Source organism: Temnothorax americanus, unplaced genomic scaffold (genome assembly GCF_048541705.1).
Source record: "Temnothorax americanus isolate GAGA-0224 unplaced genomic scaffold, ASM4854170v1 Scaffold6, whole genome shotgun sequence".
NCBI lineage: Eukaryota > Metazoa > Arthropoda > Insecta > Hymenoptera > Formicidae > Temnothorax > Temnothorax americanus.
In genome coordinates, this window is record NW_027509751.1 from 3,795,748 (window position 1) to 3,813,424 (window position 17,677).

General features: G+C 39.5%; 5 protein-coding genes across 7 annotated transcripts; 3 read left to right on the top strand and 2 right to left on the bottom strand.

Annotated features, from left to right (window-relative positions):
• The first annotated feature begins 508 nt into the window (after positions 1-508).
• On the top strand, positions 509-4,034 carry Uba3 (Ubiquitin-like activating enzyme 3). Of its 2 annotated transcripts, XM_077420418.1 has the most exons (5): positions 509-682; positions 794-1,071; positions 1,401-1,761; positions 1,854-2,183; positions 2,532-4,034. In XM_077420418.1, the coding sequence occupies exons 2-5, from the start codon at positions 824-826 to the stop codon at positions 2,913-2,915; spliced, it is 1,323 nt and encodes a 440-aa protein (XP_077276544.1). In that variant the 5' UTR covers positions 509-682; positions 794-823; the 3' UTR covers positions 2,916-4,034. The 2 variants fall into 2 exon arrangements, with proteins under 2 accessions (XP_077276544.1, XP_077276543.1); XM_077420417.1 differs by having other exon boundaries at positions 510-1,071.
• A 634-nt stretch (positions 4,035-4,668) lies between these two features.
• LOC143905192 (proliferation-associated protein 2G4) lies at positions 4,669-8,379 on the bottom strand. Its single transcript, XM_077420420.1, has 7 exons — positions 8,070-8,379; positions 7,193-7,427; positions 6,782-6,944; positions 6,504-6,683; positions 6,145-6,393; positions 5,713-5,859; positions 4,669-5,620 (listed from the first exon to the last, which is right to left on the bottom strand). The coding sequence occupies exons 1-7, from the start codon at positions 8,152-8,154 to the stop codon at positions 5,516-5,518; spliced, it is 1,164 nt and encodes a 387-aa protein (XP_077276546.1). The 5' UTR covers positions 8,155-8,379; the 3' UTR covers positions 4,669-5,515.
• A 678-nt stretch (positions 8,380-9,057) lies between these two features.
• On the top strand, positions 9,058-11,738 carry Aph-1 (gamma-secretase subunit Aph-1). Its single transcript, XM_077420423.1, has 2 exons — positions 9,058-9,693; positions 9,811-11,738. Exons 1-2 carry the CDS (start codon positions 9,461-9,463, stop codon positions 10,292-10,294), a joined length of 717 nt encoding a protein of 238 aa, XP_077276549.1. The 5' UTR covers positions 9,058-9,460; the 3' UTR covers positions 10,295-11,738.
• A 262-nt stretch (positions 11,739-12,000) lies between these two features.
• On the bottom strand, positions 12,001-15,382 carry Med17 (mediator complex subunit 17). The gene is made up of 8 exons (XM_077420406.1): positions 15,150-15,382; positions 14,808-14,990; positions 14,331-14,647; positions 13,988-14,200; positions 13,705-13,910; positions 13,049-13,621; positions 12,759-12,907; positions 12,001-12,637 (listed from the first exon to the last, which is right to left on the bottom strand). Exons 1-8 carry the CDS (start codon positions 15,380-15,382, stop codon positions 12,427-12,429), a joined length of 2,085 nt encoding a protein of 694 aa, XP_077276532.1. The 3' UTR covers positions 12,001-12,426.
• On the top strand, positions 15,294-17,504 carry LOC143905193 (uncharacterized). 2 transcript variants are annotated; one of them, XM_077420421.1, is made up of 6 exons: positions 15,294-15,433; positions 15,868-16,006; positions 16,147-16,410; positions 16,560-16,694; positions 16,851-17,099; positions 17,209-17,504. In XM_077420421.1, exons 2-5 carry the CDS (start codon positions 15,936-15,938, stop codon positions 17,095-17,097), a joined length of 717 nt encoding a protein of 238 aa, XP_077276547.1. In that variant the 5' UTR covers positions 15,294-15,433; positions 15,868-15,935; the 3' UTR covers positions 17,098-17,099; positions 17,209-17,504. The 2 variants fall into 2 exon arrangements, with proteins under 2 accessions (XP_077276547.1, XP_077276548.1); XM_077420422.1 differs by lacking the exon at positions 15,294-15,433 and adding an exon at positions 15,576-15,785.
• The last annotated feature ends 173 nt before the right edge of the window (positions 17,505-17,677 follow it).

Sequence of the window (17,677 nt, forward strand, 5' to 3'; positions counted from 1 at the left end):
CAATTAAAACTAAATGTTCTTTTAAATTCTAAATATATGTTCTTAATTAAAATTGGGTATTATATCAAATCCTATAAATACACAAGTTTTAAATAAATACACATGTACATTTATTAGTAATAAATGTTTTTAATTAAAATACATTATCAAATTCCAAATATACGTGTTTTAGACATGTGCATATATAACTTCAATAATAATTTGATTCGATAGTATTCAACTTTAATTATATAAAGACTGCAATTTTATGTTAACAAATATATTCGATTTTAATTATATCTATGCAATCGATGATAACCGTGAAAAAAAAAATGTAGCTTCGTGGCAATATATGATATTATTACGTCGTAAATATGTGTTCTTATTTATTAAACATACGTACAGTATTAAATTATAAATTTAATATTGGAACAAAATAGAATATATTATATTCAAATATTTATGTCGGTAAGTTGAAAAATTTATATGCATAGTCGATAATATCGATATTGAATCGGCCATACAACTGCATACACCTGTTACCTGTCATCGATAGCTGTCATCAATGAACTGTCAACGAAATAATGAGCAAAACGGGAGCTGGCGATAAAGGAGACGGGAAGAAATATATGTCTGAAAAAGAAGAAACACCGAGAAGAAGAGAAGAAAGGAAGAAAAGAAGAAAATAGATTGAAGACACGAGGTATAGTTCTTCGCGCCGCGTGAGTCGAGCGAAGCTTCGTTCGCCAGCTCGCTCGTCCGTTCGCGTTACTTCAAGATCAAAGATTCAGTTTATTCCAATTCCAAACCGGAGCTGGTGGCTGGTGCCAGTCGCTCGACAATAATGAGCTCCGATCACACGCAGCGGCGATGGAGCAATTTGCGGAAGGTGCTGGAGCGCTCGGGCCCGTTTTGCCGGCCGGACTTCGAGCCGTCCACCGATAACCTGCACATGCTCCTGGACCACTGCCGGGTGCTCGTCGTCGGCGCCGGCGGTCTGGGATGCGAGTTACTCAAGAATCTGGCCCTGATGGGGTTCAGGCACCTTCACGTAATCGACATGGACACGATCGAGCTGTCTAACCTCAATCGGTAGGTGAGGTTGTGTGGCGCGAGCGGTGCTCGCGTATAAAGTCGTTTTCTATATTTTAACAATATTATGTACATATTTTTCATAATACTACAATATTAAAATATATTATTATTATAATTTAATATTATGGTGTCAGAATATATAGAAATGTTTTTCTGTACACAGTGTACACTAATAATACACTATATATATATATATATATAATCTAATTTCTGAGTATATTAATTATAAATATTTAATGTTACACGATTCTGTTTTTCTATCTTCTAGTTTTTAGACTATTTTACCAAAGGAAAGTCATCGTTCTCATATGCGTTAAATATTACAGACAGTTCCTGTTCCGTCATAAAGACATTGGATCCTACAAGGCAGAGACAGCCGCAAAGTTCATCAACGCTCGTGTACCCGGTTGTAACGTGGTTGCGCACAATTGCGAGATACAAAGCAAAAGTGAGGCGTTCTTTCAAAACTTCCACATGGTGATCTGTGGATTAGATTCAATCGTCGCGAGGAGATGGATCAACGGTATGCTGCTGTCTTTGCTCTCCTACGACAGTGGCGAATTGAATCAATCCACCGTGATACCCATGATCGACGGTGGGACCGAAGGTTTCAAGGGAAACGTTCGTGTTATATTACCCGGCATGAATCCTTGCGTCGAGTGTACGTTGGACCTTTACCCACCACAAGTGAGCACAATCTCCAGTATTCCATTTTCGAGATTCGATTATGTCGACAAGGCTAGTTTCGTACGTTAGAAACTTGTTTGTATCTCACATAGGTCACATATCCTTTATGTACGATAGCCAATACTCCACGTTTGCCCGAGCATTGTGTAGAGTATGTGAAGGTAATTCAGTGGCCGAAGGAGAATCCGTTTGACTGCGCCATCGACGGGGACGATCCCCAGCACATAAACTGGATTTACGAAAAGTCCAACGACAGAGCGACTCAATTTGGCATACAGGGCCTGACGTACAGACTGGTGCAGGGCGTCGTCAAGAACATCATACCGGCGGTGGCGTCAACGAACGCTGCTATCGCCGCTGTCTGCGCGACAGAAGCGTTCAAGCTCGCGACCAGTTGTAGCGCATCTTTAACCAATTACATGGTAATTACATGCGATAAATCAGTAATGTACTTTGTGTCGTAGACAAAATATAGAGCCTAAATCGGACTACGCGTTGAAGATTGAGCGTTGCAAATTGGAGATTAGAATTCGAACGATCAAATAACTTTAATCTTTTGTTCTGTATGTGTGTTATTGATTGAATTTTAATCTTCAATTATACAGTCCATTAATCTCCAGAGTCCTCGATCTTCAATTTGCATTTGATAAGAAGATCGAGGTGTTCATGCGTCTTATATTTCGATCGTAACGCGAAAGTGGGCCATATTTACGTCGACAGGGTTTCGATGAGGTAAACGGTAAAAAAAAGAGTACATATTTCATTTTTAGGTGCTCAACGATCTGGACGGAATTTACACGTACACTTACGAGGCAGAAAAAAGAACGGATTGCCTGGCGTGTAGTCAAGTACCGCGAGAGATCGAGATCAAAGATTCAAAATGTAAACTACAGAATTTGATAGATCTTCTACGCGAACGGCCAGATATGCAAATGAAAAATCCCGGTCTTACGGCTATAATAGACGGTAAAAATAAAACTCTGTACATGCAAATGGTAGCGAGCATCGAAGAGAAGACTCGGGAGAATTTGTCTAAGACTTTGATTGAGTTAGGTTTAAGAGACGGTACTGAAATAAACGTTGCCGATGTTACGACTCCGAGTACGGTTACTCTGAAGTTGAGATTTCTGCAGGACGATAGCGCGAGTCAATAACTGTTGAAGAAATCTACTTTTCAAGCATCTCATTTCTCATACAATATATCTATGCTGTTCAAATTCAAAAAGCAAACTGGAAAATAAAGATTATAATGAAATGTAACAAAACCAAGCAAAAGTTGCTCGTACAAGAGTGCACGTCATTCTATATTTCTATCGAAGATCACTTTATCGCATGCAGGATATATCGAAATTAACGGAACTGCAATTACTTCACTGCAGTTGCATTGCATTGTCAACATTATTGGCATTTGTTAATTGATATTAGTGACTCTTTAGTAGTTCTCCGAACACAACAAGGCATGCAAGATATCTCAAAGTCATTGTAGAATCTCTTTAGCGATAAATTCTAGAGTCGAGTTTTCTCTAATGTTCGGGCATTAATAATTTTTGAATAGTAAATATTTGAAAAAAAAAAGAGCTGTTTGCAAATTAAATTTGAAGAAATCAAATAAAGTTATATCCTGCATTCAATTTTAAACTTAGTTAAAAAAGATTAAATATGAAATTTGACACATTTACAGAGAATGTACAATGTATTATAAAATATTAGAAAGTTGCAATAAATGATGACTCCTCAATATTTTCATTGAGGAAAAGTTCGAGTTGGTTGAAAAAAATGCATCATTTAAAAGAACGTCCGTTGTGTGTGTGTGCATGTATGGTTTTGAGACATAATATAAAAAAAAAAAAAAAACAGATCAATTTGTAAGTCAATTAAAAAAAAACATTTAGTATTTAAACAACAAAGACACGGCTTAAATACTGTTCTATATTTTTGTACTTACATCCTCTCTCACTCTGATCAGAGATCATATGACGTAGCAAAATTATCTCAATAAGGGGGACAATCTATAAAATCTGGTTTTGTATAATTATAAATCCAAATTGATGAAATCGTTTTTTTTTTATCTTTTGTTTTTCTACAAATATGTAGTACTTTGTAAATTACACACATCTAACTGCATTGAGAGAGAAATGGAATAATATAATTCGTGAAATATATGCACGTGTCAAAATTTATACTTATCGTCAAGCATTTTTATAACAATTTCTTTGTTTTTCCTTTCCCTTCACCGAGTTGAATTTTATACCGCGTATGAATTTTGTGCACAGCCCTCGTTTGCAAAAAATTTCATACAATCGTTTTGTTACACTATACGTGTGTCTGTGTGCATGTATGTGTATACATATATAATTTATTCTTAAATGGATTAACTCGTCAAGATTTCTCATCTAATTTGAAAATCTCAGCAGAAAATATCAAAGTCTCTCTAGATATTACCAATAATCTCGTTCCAAACATGATTGCAATTGATGAAAAGATGTACAGGCAATTGATGGACAGTGCACAATGATCTTTTGTTATACAAGCACACTTTGTAACATTCGACGTATGCACAACTTGAGTAGAAAAAATATCTATAACAGATACATTTTATCTAATAATCCTTCTTATATAAAACTATTATTACATAATATTAATTTTTATAATTTACGGCTCGTAGCAAGTCGGCAAAAGTCAATATTACTTTCCAAGAATATGTTTTCTTGCGAAAGTCTATCTCACGTCTCGCTCAAATAAACTTTCATTCAATATTAAAGATGCATTTCCAGTTGCTACTAACAATTCGTACTCCGCACGCAACTCATAATTTGCGCAGAGTAGAAAAGACTTATATTATATAATTTTTTTTTAAATCTTTTTTTTGTCGGTCGGGGGTATTTTCGCAACGAAACACTCGAGGAGTCATTGGCATTTCATTGTTTATGCAGCGTCCAAGAACGGACATTCCTCCAATTGTACAATTTGAAGTTGAACGTTATAGTATAGTTTTCATAGCTGGATACAAAATTGCGCAGAACCAGCATGAAAGAGAATTATATTTTGCGCAAATATTCAAAAGTTATAATATTATACAACTCGCCTGTCCAGAAAATCAAATTTTCTGACAGTCTAAATAATAATTTGCACATAAATCGAATAAATGTAGTCTATGTAACTTTATCATTTCAATTATGGATAAGCGAAAATATTCATCGATATATTTTGGATCTATACGATTCACTTCTCTTAGCTCGGCCAATCTAAATGTTCAGATCGGAAAACGATCACACAAGATTTGTTACGTACGAAATGTTAGTTCAAAGATTGAAACGCAATCTACAATAATTGCATATGAATTAATCATCAATCTGTATGTAATAATAATACCATAGTCTATTAAAAGATGGTCTGGTATAAAAACTTAAGCGTTGATAAAGTTGCGGCGTAATGTGTTGTCTTGTAACGTGATAAAGTTTAATTTTCTCGGCAGAGCAGCAAAACTCGACACTTTCCTCTCGAATGAATGAAATATATAGATGCGTGACCAGACAATTGCTGATCATTCGTATAGGGACGATGCGAAGCATGGAGATGCAAGACATGACATTTGTAATTTGTGCAATGTCCGGACGAAGGTATGGCTACGCCGATTGTTGAGTGATCGAAACGTTCGAAAGTGTCCAACCTTGGTTCTCTTGGATCGCTAAATAAAAAGTATCGGAGTGGTGCACGATGCCGGTAAGTCATGGGGCGTGTTAAAATGACAGTGTTAGGCCTTAGCATCGACTTCCATGGCGACGTCTCCTACAGCTTTCTCGGCCTTCTTTTTCTTCTTCTTCGCCGATTTCGGATTTGCCGAGGAATATAAAAGGTTCTGTAATTTTCAATTGTGGACAAGGTAAACCGATCGCAATAGCAATGGCAGTTACAAAGATATTACTTTTCTCAATTTAACGTTCCACGTACCTTCAATTCAGGATCGTCCACGACACAGTCAGACTGATACATATCGAGGTCAAAGGGAATTCCAGTAATTTTATGAGGTCCGTTAGGCATCAAGAGTACCGTAAATTTGAATTGCGCCGCGTACTCGTTTGGCTTCTCATACAGCACCTGCACAAAAAGATTTAATGAAAAATGTTGTAGACGCGTATGCCCCTATCAAGATGGCAGCCCGGCACTGCACTAATCAACCGCGGCTTTTTCGCGAGTGCCCAGTCGCGCCGACTAGGTTTATAAACTAATTCAGCAAAAAATAGTCATCGCCCATTCTATACGTTCTCACCAAGAGTCAATTGGGCACATATATCATAACCAATGACAAGTACTCCGAAAGAATTTCGTTAAACTAGGAGAAAGCTAATAAATACTAAATTGGCGTATAAATAATAGTCTTACTTGGAATGGCTCGATCAACCTATGATTTACACATTCGACAACAGCCATCTTTGCTTTCTTCTCATCTTCGAAGGTACGTAAATTGAAAGGCATGAGACCATGCTTGTGGGAGACTTCTGAGTAAAACATGCGAGACGCCTTCAGTTTAAGCTGATATGTCTCTTCTGTTTTCTTGTATATCGTAACCCGAGTGTCCTGTTCCCTCCCTACTCCTTCACCCGTGCTAACCAATACATCCATCGCATACACCTGAAATTAAACGTTTACAATAAATCAAGATCCTTCTATACAACGCCATACCATCTTTTCTCTTATATCGCAAATTTCCAAAAGACTTTGATATCAATTTAAAAATGTACCTCGTGAGTCTCGAGGGTATACTTTTCATGCTCCTTCTTTTGCGCGTCGTTCGGATTCTGGATTATCGTTTTCTCCCCATCGATCTTGAATTGTTTTAACTGGTGACTTAGCATACCTTCGATCGGTTTACATTTGTAGGCATCACATATTTTCTCTACGGTGCCCGTTATCGTATAAGTCTGAAATGCATAGTTGAGCATCAGGATACGCTTACAAAATTTTATTTTTACGACTTAACAAAAAAGGACGGAAACAAGAGCGCTCAAGTAAATCTTACCTCTGTACCTGGCTTTAAAAGCCTTAATGCAGCTTGAGAAGCATAGTGCGCAGCTAAAACTACATCTGCTTTCCTGCCCGATACTTTCTTCTCCGGTGAGGATCCTATGACGACAGTGTGTGCCACTACAGCTATGAAACCATCAACGTGTGCTCCAAGATCACTGTAATTATACAATTTCATTAATTATCTCAAATTTGCAGTCAACGAGTGAAATGTCAGATCTATTTGAATTATTGTATTAATATATTATTCGAAATATTAAATCTGTAATAAAATGTTTGAAATCGATATTAAAGTAACATCAGTTTTCCAGAAGAACCGATTGTAACAATGTTATTCGACATATGAAATGGTAAAAATAAGTCCTGCGAAAAATTATAAAGAAGCACCTTCTATGGAGAAACTTACACTTTAACCATATCCTCATCTTTGAGAATGAGATCAGGTTCACTGGCGATAGGAGAGAAATGGCAAATGCAATTGTTGACCGATATGCACGTTGGAAAAGCGATACCCTTTTTAAGTTCCTTCTCCTTTTTGAAGACCTTGCTAGTTTCCTCTGTAAGTATTTTGTCACCAAACTCGCACGCTTCCCTCACGGAGGCTCCAACAACACATTTGTTTAGAACTTGCTTCAATACTCCTGCAAATTACCCAGTCGTATATCGGTATACTTTAATTACAACAAGAACCACGTGTTGAGAAAGCTAAATCGTTAAATGCCGAGCCGAAGGAGGTGATCGTTTACTTTAACTCTGAAGTATTTTAAACAAGTGAAACAAAAAGCATGCGAGCAATTACCGAGCAATAGTGTTAAACAAATGATGAAAAAGTAAAAGGGTGACTTTTTCCGAACTCCTATTAACTCGATTGAGGTTCAATTTATGAATGCCGTTTTGTCAGATAAATTTTTTTTTGTTCAATATATGGAAAGAGGATTAGAGATTATTAAAAATTTCGTTTCTCCACCCAGTGGAGCTAATCGCCGATCGGAGTCGCTCGGAGCTCGGTCAAGGATTGCCCCCCGGGGGAAGGGGGGGGAGGAGAGGAGATAGATTCCCTCGCGCACGGCGCGCGGGGGACCGACACGAGGGAGGGCGAGCGTGATCGCGAGCGGGCAACGCCGGGGAACGTCGGGGGCCCGCGACCATGTGCCGGGGCCCCCGGCATCGGCGCGCCGCATTCCATATGGCCGCGACGGCGAGGGAACTCGCGCGCGATGCGCGCGGGCCCCCCCCCCCCCCGCCCCACAACCCCGCGCGAACACGCGCCACCGTTTCCTTACGGTTCACGATCTCGCCGGCCATTTTATACTTGGTGACAACCAAGTCCTCGGCGATGGTCTTCTCGGTCTCGTCCTTGTCCGCCATGTCCCCGATTATACACCGTTAATACCGTACTCCGCGATCACGTGATTCCGGCGGCTTCCTCGCTGGCAGACACCTCTCGATATACGCGCACAACCGACACGACGACGACGACGACGACGGCGGGCGCCAACCGACACGGACGACGACCACTAGCACCACTACGAGTACGAGGGCGACCACCAGCGACCACGAGGCGACGAATACGCGGATGGGGCTTGGGTGGCGGCGCTGTTGAACCGGAGGCCGGTTTGCTTCAGTTTTCCTGCACATGCGCGACCGCGACGGTGACGGTGCAGCAGCTCGTTCGGCAATGGAGAAAAATTTGTTAAACGAGAATCAAGTTCGCCGTTCGTGCGATTGAACTCGGAAATCTTCGGAAACGCGACGAATTTCCTTATTCTCTTTTTAATTACTTTATTGTTTGTATCCTTGGGACTAAATTGTAACGCGATCGGAGTAGCCAATAGGCGCGCTCGACGGGAACGACTCGAATGGTGTCATTCAAATTCGATTGATCGATTCTTGTGGAACGCCAATCGGATTGATTGAATAGAAATAAAAATAAAAAAAGTTGAATATTATCAAATTAATTTAATATATTGTATGATATTTTTTGATTTGCGATATTGTCACAAACTTACACGGATAAAATTGCAGTTTTTAATTAAGAGAGTCCTAAATATATATATTTATATCTACGGAGCATCGGGATAACGATAAATCATGAAATTAGTATTTATATTTGTTTAAATTAATTAGAAATTTAAATTAAATTAAATTTAAATGTAAATTATAACGGTCACACACACGAGAACTTCCTGTCGATTATCTCGTTACTTTCGATATATCGGTCTCTCATATCGGAGTCGGAGAGCCGTCGACCGAACAGCGGTCGTCGATGTATTGTCGATAACCTCACGCCTCACGCAACGCAAAGGCAAAGAGTCAAAAGAGTGGACTTGGACTCAGTGGACGGGGTGACGGGACAGTCCACGAATTGTCACACGGGTGACGTTTCCAATGTTCGTAGGCTTTTGTATCTTTGTAGAACGAAACGGCGCGATCGTTCGTCGAGCTCCCGATCGCGCGCCATATACCGGGGAGGATAAATGCGCCCGATAGAAGGGAGTGTCCGAGCCGCGAAGTGGCCTCCTAGAATCGTCAGAGGGTTCGTCGTTTGCTAGCGTCGACGAGGAAGGAGAGAGAGAGAGAGAGAGAGAGAAAGGAAGAGGGCAGCGGAAACGTCGACGAGGACCCGCGAGCGCGCGACCCAACGCGGTCGCGGCTGCACACGACCGGGAAAAAAATGACCGTCATGGATTTCTTCGGTTGCGCCTGTCTGGCCTTCGGCCCGCCACTAGCCATGTTCACCTTCACCGTCGCCGCCGAGCCCATTAGAATCATCATCCTGATCGCCAGCGCCTTCTTCTGGCTCATCTCCCTGCTGCTGTCGTCGATACTCTGGTACGCCGTCGTTCCGCTGCAGGACCACCTCGCGTTCGGCCTGGTCTTCTCCGTATTGTTCCAGGAAGGCTTCAGGTAACCCCTACAATTCCATTGCGTGTTCGGCACGTTTCAAATATACTCACGTAGATGCGAACGAGCTTATGGATCACTTTTTTTTTATTTTTTATTTTTTATTTATTTTTTTCAAAGGTATTTGTTGTACTGGGTGCTGCGCAAAGCCGAAAGGGGCTTGGAGAAAGTTACAACGACCCACGTGGCTGACAGCAGACACGTGTTCGCTTATGTGTGCGGCTTGGGCTTCGGTTTCATGAGCGGCTCCTTCGCCCTAGTCAACGTCCTGGCCGACGCGGTTGGGCCCGGTACCATGGGACTTCGGCAGGGTACCGAATACTTCTTCGTAATATCGGCCGCCACCACTCTGTGTTTCATCCTCCTGCACACGTTCTGGGGTGTCATCTTCTTCTCGGCCCTGGACAAGAGAAACTGGGGACAGATCGTCTGGGTGGTCGCGTCGCATCTGGTCGTCTCGTGCATGACCTTGCTCAATCGCTATCAGGCGTACGTGGCCAGTCTACTGTCCGCTTACATAGTACTGGTAATAACGGCTACGCTCGCGTTCAAGATCGTCGGTGGACACGCGCAGTCCTTAATTTTATGTTTCCGAAGAAACTGAAAGCCCGCCGAAGGTTACTTAATTCGTACGCCAACACGTTCGTAGTTAGGTAAATTAAGAGATCCATCTCCGACGGACACGAGCGTCGTAAAACGGCCAACATACTTTCGCTCTACGTGCTAATCTCTAAGAGAAAATCGCTCGTCGCTCCATTGTGCGATACGCGTAGAGACAATGAGCACGGGATACTTTTTTCATTCGGATTATTAAGCGGAACACGAACGGCGTTGATATGCAATATTATTAATAAATTTTGTACGGCGATGTGTATTCCATTATCCAAATTCGATACAGTTTACGACACATCCGATAACGTTGACCAACTGCAGTCACGTGTTTTGAAATTCACATATTTCGAAGCGTATTTCCCACCGTAAAACGCCCTGCAATTATTTTGTCTCGTAAAAGGCTCTAGCACAGGATATTTCGGTCAAGCTGCTAGTCCGTCCCTCAATCCATCGAAACAGTTATATGAAACAAAATAATCTCTAACAATCCGGTTCGGATCCGGATAACGTCGAAGTGTACATTATCCCTTTACATCTTAAGACTATTGTTCCCTATCGTAGCCGTGTTGAATCGTGACGTCAGAAGCGAGGAATCCGCGTACATTTTCTTTCTTGCATCTTTATATTGAAATAAACTTTTTTTACGTTATTACGCGCGAAATTTTTTCTCAATTTATAAAGCCATCTATCATAAAATCTGTTTCGAAGTATAGAGTACATTTAATTTATATATGCGTTTATTCTAATGCAGGATAATGAAAAAAGTTTTCTTTCAATCTGTATTATCGAACACACAGTGGTATGGCATAAGTGAATATTGATTTCTTTTATGCAGTGCGAAGAAAGAGAAATTCACACGATTTTTCGCTTTAGCATTGTAATTTAATATGGCTACGGAGAGAAAACGGGAAACTATAAAAAGGAAGGAAAAAAATCTAAAATGTGTATGCGCGTGTACGTGTGTATGTATATAAGCATGTGTCTATAATGTATGATTATTGCATCAAATGGGATGTATATCTGTGCAACAATTTGCGCTTTAAAAGGTGAATTTTTTGAGTATAGGTTAAAGCAAAGAAACGATACAGTCCAAGGAACTGTTCGTTACTTTTTTTGTATACAAAAAGAGAAGAGGAGCTAACGATGACAAGACAATTACTGTAACACGTGCATCTCCTGACATTTATATGTAATTAATTTAATTTTCACTTATCACATCTCTCGCAATCGTTTATCATTCAAAATCATATTGCATTTTGCATGACATTGAAATGAAAACAATTTTTGTAAAATACCAGTTGTATAAATTACTGTTATTGCTCGTTAGATGTAAAACTATATAAGTATACCACAGTTTCATATAACATAATATATAATAACGATAATTCCAGTTATGTAATTAATTCACTATGAAGATAAATTTACAATGAATTATATGTAATTCTTTTCCTATACAAATTTGAAGTATGCTGAAGTTTCACATTTATATATTCCACATGTTTGAATTATTGATCATTTTTGTCAATACGGAATCTACGGATGGATAATTGACGTAATTCCAAATAATCCTAAATCACAGTCGTAGAAATAAAATTTCAATAGCGGTAAGTAAAAGTTTTTAATAATCAGAGGAGGTGAGGAACGAGATTAGATTTGTACAAAACTTCCTTGTCTCTTGATAAAATCAAAAAGCATTCGATCAATAAATCGTCTTGTATTTTCTGGATAATCGAACTATCTTGGAAAACAAAATTACTGATTCTATCTTGAAAAAAAAAATTGCATTCCGGTTGCCGATACAGTCGAACTTTTATATACTTTTCTCATCGGAACAGATGAGATTTCGTGTATTTTCTCAGTTTAACAAACTCGATTTTTCTCCTTCCATTATTTCACATTGCTTGATCACGCGCATAGAATAAAAATGCGTTTTGCGTTTTGCACATAATCAACTTAAAACGAAAAATTTGCTTCTTCTCTTACTCTGAATTGACCATGTGTGCAATAACAATTTTGTTCTATGCCGTTAGAATATAAGTGTGCTGGTTAAAGATATAAAAAAATATAAACTTTTCAGTCCTAAACAAAAAAAATATACGAAAGTTTGACCGTAATCTGCAACACTTAAGAACTTGTTAAAGAAGACATGAGTAGCTCCATTTTGTTGAGAAAATTCCTCCCTTCCATCTTGTCCCATCTGACTTCTTTGAAGGAACCTCCAAGATTCTCCCATTTTCTCTCTCGAACAAGTTGACCAGGGAAGAAGTCCTTTCGGGGAGAATGAGCAATGGCGACCTGCACACCCGTTTGCGGTTCGCATCGTACTGCTATCATCCTAAAAACGTGATTAAATGATGGTTAAAAAAAACAGGCAGTTGCGCGCATGTAATATTCTCTCTCTCTCTCTCTCTCTCTCTCTTCCTTCTACGTCATAAAAAGTTTGAACTATAAAATACCTGTCGCCGATCGGCGAAGCAAGGATGCAACTGCTGGCGTTACCCAAGGGTTCCACCGAACCTAGGCCGAGGTGTGAGCTGTTAGCTAAAAACTGCCAGCCCATACACTTGGCGAGAGCCTGCACCGCACTTATTTGATGCTGATAAATCTGTGTATAAAAAAAAATGATAAACATTGCGATACCACTTTACCGATAATAAAAGAATGTTTTACATCGTGGATGATTACATTATTAAATTGTATAGTTTTACATTTTACGAACGTTGACAAAGAGGTGAAAGCAACTGACCTGACAGAAAATTAGGTCCCTCAGTTCCTGAGGCTCGTAACTCATGTGCATAACCCTACCGTCGCGACACACGCATTTCAGTGACTTTTCACCGACGTGAACGACCATCGACGTTCGACACACGCTATCGTATCCGTGCGTCAAGATATTTATTTTTACACAAGACTGCGTCGGCGAATTCAACCCGTTCCAATGCGAAACGATGAGCGGATCTTTCACCTCCTTCGCTATCGTGTCCAACACGTATTCCGTGCGCAAACGCATGAAAAAGTGTTGCGCTTGTTGGATAATTTGTTCTAGCAGCGTCTGGCTCTTCGTCATTTCCAGAAGTTCGTATCTGTCGGCAGCGGTAGGGCCAGCTACGTATCTGCGTTTGCTAGGCCCGAGGGGTCCCGAGGCAGGATGAGGAAACGGATGATTGCTATTGTTATAATGTACTTCGCGTAACAATTGATGCAGCGAGTGCTCCAACACGTGATCGTGGTCGGTTTTGTGCGGCGGTGGTGCCGTAGGTTTCTTGTCGCTGCCTGTGCTGTGGCACAGGCCAATTATTAATTGAATTCCCGGGAGTACCTGGTATAAAAGTGTCGAGAAAAACAATTTATCAAGCATATTTTTCCAACGTATCATTGCATTTCTATTTGCGAGGTACGTACCGTGGCCATTATCTGATTTCCGACAACCATGTGAGGTATAGGCGCGCGCAAATGTACAGCCTCCCGCGCTAATTGACTAAACAGTTCCTTACAAAACAGAACATTCTGCGCAGCTTCCAACTTTTGCTGCCAATGCATATCGGTATTTGAATTATTCGCACTACCGTTGAGCAAACTTATATTTGCGTTGCACAAATCTTCCTGATCTAAACGACAAACACTTGATTTTTATCTAACGTGCATAATTTTTTCATACAAATCCCTTTTCTCTACGTTACGTTACCTTTCTGGCATAATACTTCGATGTACGCAACACCTTGCAACTCGCTGGGTATGGTCACGCGCAAGGCGGACGCTTTTGAGTTTGAAGGGCCGTGAGACTGCCCGGACATATTGCTACCGGTATTAGGAGACGCCGGTGGACTATTGCTACTTTTTTCATCTTCCTCGGCTTTGGTAACTTCAAACATGCCCGTTTGTGCGTACTTAGAGCCAGCTGATATACAAATACATCGTGAAATCGTAAGTATAAACAGGAATATATTAAAAGCACCCAACTATTATCCCGATAAAAAAAACAAATCGCGTTGCGAATAAATAAATTAAAAAAAAAAGATAGAACAAACCAGTTCGGTAGCTGAGATCGCCGATGATGGAGTTGGACACTTTCTTCAGACGCCAGTTTTGCCGCAATCTCAACAGCTCGATGTGGAAGTCGGGGGTGGATCTGGTTCTGGCTAATTCGGCCTGACAGTTTCGCAGTCTCTCGGCGCCCATCATGAGAACCGACGCCGCTCCCGCCAACGCCTTTTTCCTAGCGTACACCTGTATCATTGATTTCCCATCGGTCGACTCTTGCGGCACCGGATCCAATACCATGTAATTCTTTTCCTTCGCTATCGCAAGCACGTCGGCCAATACGCAAACCTCGGTCAAGGCATTCCTACAAAAGGGGCTCGAATTCAATTCTCATACTTCACAGTTTACATTGTCGCGCCGTACGCTTATTACGTTATATATATATATATATATATATATATCGTGTGCTTATTGCAATCGCAATGTATGGCGTTTTTAGACACATAGGAAGAATCACGACGAACCTTAATTTATTCCTAACGCTGTCCCACGGCCATAAAGAGGATTGAAACGAAGCGGGGTCTTTCGCGTCCTCCTCGCTCTTCTCGTTACCTTCCAACTGCTCCTTCTTCACCTCCTCGCCGTTCGTCTTACTGAAGTCGATCTTCTGAGCGATCTTCGCCAGGTTCTCCGATAACGTGAGAGGTCTACAATGACGCAAAATGTAAAGTGGAAAATCTTGTCCTCCTTCGTCGAAAAATGAGGTTAATCGAGAGACGCAAGGTGCATTTAGGGTCCGAGGAAAATTCCGTTAATCGAGCATCTCTTTACTGCATTCTCTGTTAACGCCAAATTCGTTTACGTACGCTTGGTAAATCTCTTGGCCATCGTAGGTGATTTCCTGTATCTGATTCTCAATCGGCGCTTCTACGGAGATGTTCACGGAGTACGCCATTGTTGTTTTCATTTCCCAGCCGGTGTGTAACGGCATACGTGGTCGTGTATTTTGACGTTTTTTGCATAGGTATAGACGAGCTACTCCAACTTGTATACCATACTGATACACGTGTGTTAATAGATTTTCGGTATGTCGGTACATTATGAAATGCACTGTAAAGAATTCGTACCGATCAGTACCCCCGTAGTCCCCGTAAGTATCAGATTTAGAAATTAGATATTGAAATTTGACAAAACGGAACAAAGTCCACTAAACTCGAGATTAGTATTTTTTTATATTATGATTGATTAAATTAAAAGAATTAAAAGAAAGAGATCAAGATTGAACCAATCCGAATGAAATGGATTAAAATTAAATTTGCATCTTATTTTGGTGCGGCGCGGTCAAATTTTGATTTTTAGTTTTTCAGTTCTAACACTCTGTTGGTTCTTCAATTTTAGTTTCTTTTTTATTAATTCAGTATCCTTATTGTTCATAAGATTGTTGATCTTTTATGTTTCGTTGGTGAATAAAAGGGAGAAATGTTACGCCATTAGAGAAGGACGTACGTTGGATGGCTAGTCATCTTTGTCAGACATTCGCTGACTTGTATATACCAACCATAACCAAAAACGTTCTCATTGCAGCTTTGTCTTTTTATCCATTTATCTCTATCTCTTGCCTTGGTGTGATAAAAGAAATATCTCTACGGAAAATGGTTTCAAATTGTTGCGTTTGCGGAATCGAAAAGGGATCTGTGCAGGATTTGAATTACTCGTTTCACAGGTAGGGCACGATGCAACAGGATTTTAAATGTTCTGCGACACACAAATCTCTTTAATACGTTTGTTAACGTGAAAGCGTTCGGATGACATATAATACAGACGACGTGGGGAAAGTGGATTTTTATTATTTGAACTTTTCAGGTTTCCGAAAAACGAGGATTTAAGGTTGAAGTGGTGGGAAGCTGTAGGAAGGAAGGTATATCGTACCGCTTACATATGTAGCAAACATTTCAAGGCGGAGGATTTTAAAAATAAAGAAGATCTCAATTTAATAAGGAATATATTAAAACCTTCCGCGGTTCCTAGCAGACATATTAAATTCAGAGAAGTTAATTTTGAATTTGTCGATCCCTCATCCGACGATAAAGATATTTTAACTGACAACGAGGACAGAAATGATGAAAGGTATGATATTTTTTTTCTATTTTTCTATTAGTTTTTTTTCTATTGAATTTTCTCGCACGATTGTGTGTGATCGATGGATCATTTTCAATTGCGAATCTCTTAACTTGGAGCGCGAAAAGTATTGTTCAAAATGGATCTTGCGACAACAGGTTGCAAGTTAACGAATGGAGTATATCCACAAGTATCGATAATCCGACGAGTAATGATAATCTGACAATTATTAAGACAACTCCCAACAATGAAGCAACGTTGAGCTCTACTACTGCTAGTCGAGCAAAGGAAAGGTAAATAAATCATGTTATTCAATAATGATACATTTTATTTTAAAAACAATATATATATATATATATATATATATATATATATATAGTTTACGTGTAGAGACGTATGTATTTTTTGGTACAATTTGGTATTATCATATGTCAATGTTTTATTTTTAGGAAAATTAAAGATGACACCTTAAAACCACGAAAAAAGCAACGATATCAAAATGATATCTTGGGAATCGTGAGAAGAGAGGATTTTACAGATGAAAACGCATGGTTAAAGTTTCAAAAATATATCGATAAAGTTAAAATACAACATAAACATTTATCGCAGAAGAATCGAAAGCTTCGGTATGAAATAAGCATTTGTAAGGAGCTTTTGAAGAAGCAATTATTGTCCGATGATGATCTAGAAATATAGAGGTACGCAGGTTGAAAGAAAATTCATATTTTTACAAGTCTCTGTAGGAGTTGTAAGTATATATCGACATATATTGGCTGGCTGAAACAAAATGATTTAATGAAATTATAGATGCAGACACGGATTCCATCAATTCGCAATTTATGAAACGATTTAACGATATTGCAAGTGCAATATTACCATGCCAACGTTTATATTTTCCAATAAACTGTTTGGGATTATATAGATATATATCTATAGTGCCAATTATTAATGCAACATATTGCGTAAGTGTAAACTCTGCTAATTTATGTTGATGTTATATTAATAATTGTTATTCTACATCACTGACGAGATACAGTTTTATCAATACAGAGATATATATTTTAAAGATGAGATACAATATGAGTCTTGCCAACTTGAAATAAGATGTTAATGTAATTTTATTTAATCCCTTGTTTCTTCTCCCGTGTGCTCGCAATAAAAGCCTCACCTCAATCTTAAAAAAAAAAAACTTAATTTTTACGCGAATATTTTTAAGAGAGGTTCGAGTTCGAGCGCGCGGAAAGTGCAAGCAGAAGCGACACGAACGGGCGCTCCA

Excerpts from the sequence above, each read along its gene's own strand:
- Uba3 (XM_077420418.1), top strand. The coding sequence starts at position 824 with ATGAGCTCCGATCACACGCAGCGGCGATGGAGCAATTTGCGGAAGGTG. Across the intron at positions 1,072-1,400 it reads GAGCTGTCTAACCTCAATCG|ACAGTTCCTGTTCCGTCATA; the intron begins GTAGGTGAGGTT and ends TAAATATTACAG. Across the intron at positions 1,762-1,853 it reads TGGACCTTTACCCACCACAA|GTCACATATCCTTTATGTAC; the intron begins GTGAGCACAATC and ends TATCTCACATAG.
- LOC143905192 (XM_077420420.1), bottom strand. The coding sequence starts at position 8,154 with ATGGCGGACAAGGACGAGACCGAGAAGACCATCGCCGAGGACTTGGTT. Across the intron at positions 7,428-8,069 it reads GGCCGGCGAGATCGTGAACC|GAGTATTGAAGCAAGTTCTA; the intron begins GTAAGGAAACGG and ends GGTAATTTGCAG. Across the intron at positions 5,860-6,144 it reads GGTTGATCGAGCCATTCCAA|GTGCTGTATGAGAAGCCAAA; the intron begins GTAAGACTATTA and ends CTTTTTGTGCAG.
- Aph-1 (XM_077420423.1), top strand. The coding sequence starts at position 9,461 with ATGACCGTCATGGATTTCTTCGGTTGCGCCTGTCTGGCCTTCGGCCCG. Across the intron at positions 9,694-9,810 it reads TTGTTCCAGGAAGGCTTCAG|GTATTTGTTGTACTGGGTGC; the intron begins GTAACCCCTACA and ends TTTTTTTCAAAG.
- Med17 (XM_077420406.1), bottom strand. The coding sequence starts at position 15,382 with ATGTACCGACATACCGAAAATCTATTAACACACGTGTATCAGTATGGT. Across the intron at positions 14,991-15,149 it reads GGCCAAGAGATTTACCAAGC|ACCTCTCACGTTATCGGAGA; the intron begins GTACGTAAACGA and ends GCGTCATTGTAG. Across the intron at positions 13,911-13,987 it reads CGAAGTATTATGCCAGAAAG|ATCAGGAAGATTTGTGCAAC; the intron begins GTAACGTAACGT and ends TTTGTCGTTTAG.
- LOC143905193 (XM_077420421.1), top strand. The coding sequence starts at position 15,936 with ATGGTTTCAAATTGTTGCGTTTGCGGAATCGAAAAGGGATCTGTGCAG. Across the intron at positions 16,007-16,146 it reads TTGAATTACTCGTTTCACAG|GTTTCCGAAAAACGAGGATT; the intron begins GTAGGGCACGAT and ends TGAACTTTTCAG. Across the intron at positions 16,695-16,850 it reads GCTAGTCGAGCAAAGGAAAG|GAAAATTAAAGATGACACCT; the intron begins GTAAATAAATCA and ends TTTTATTTTTAG.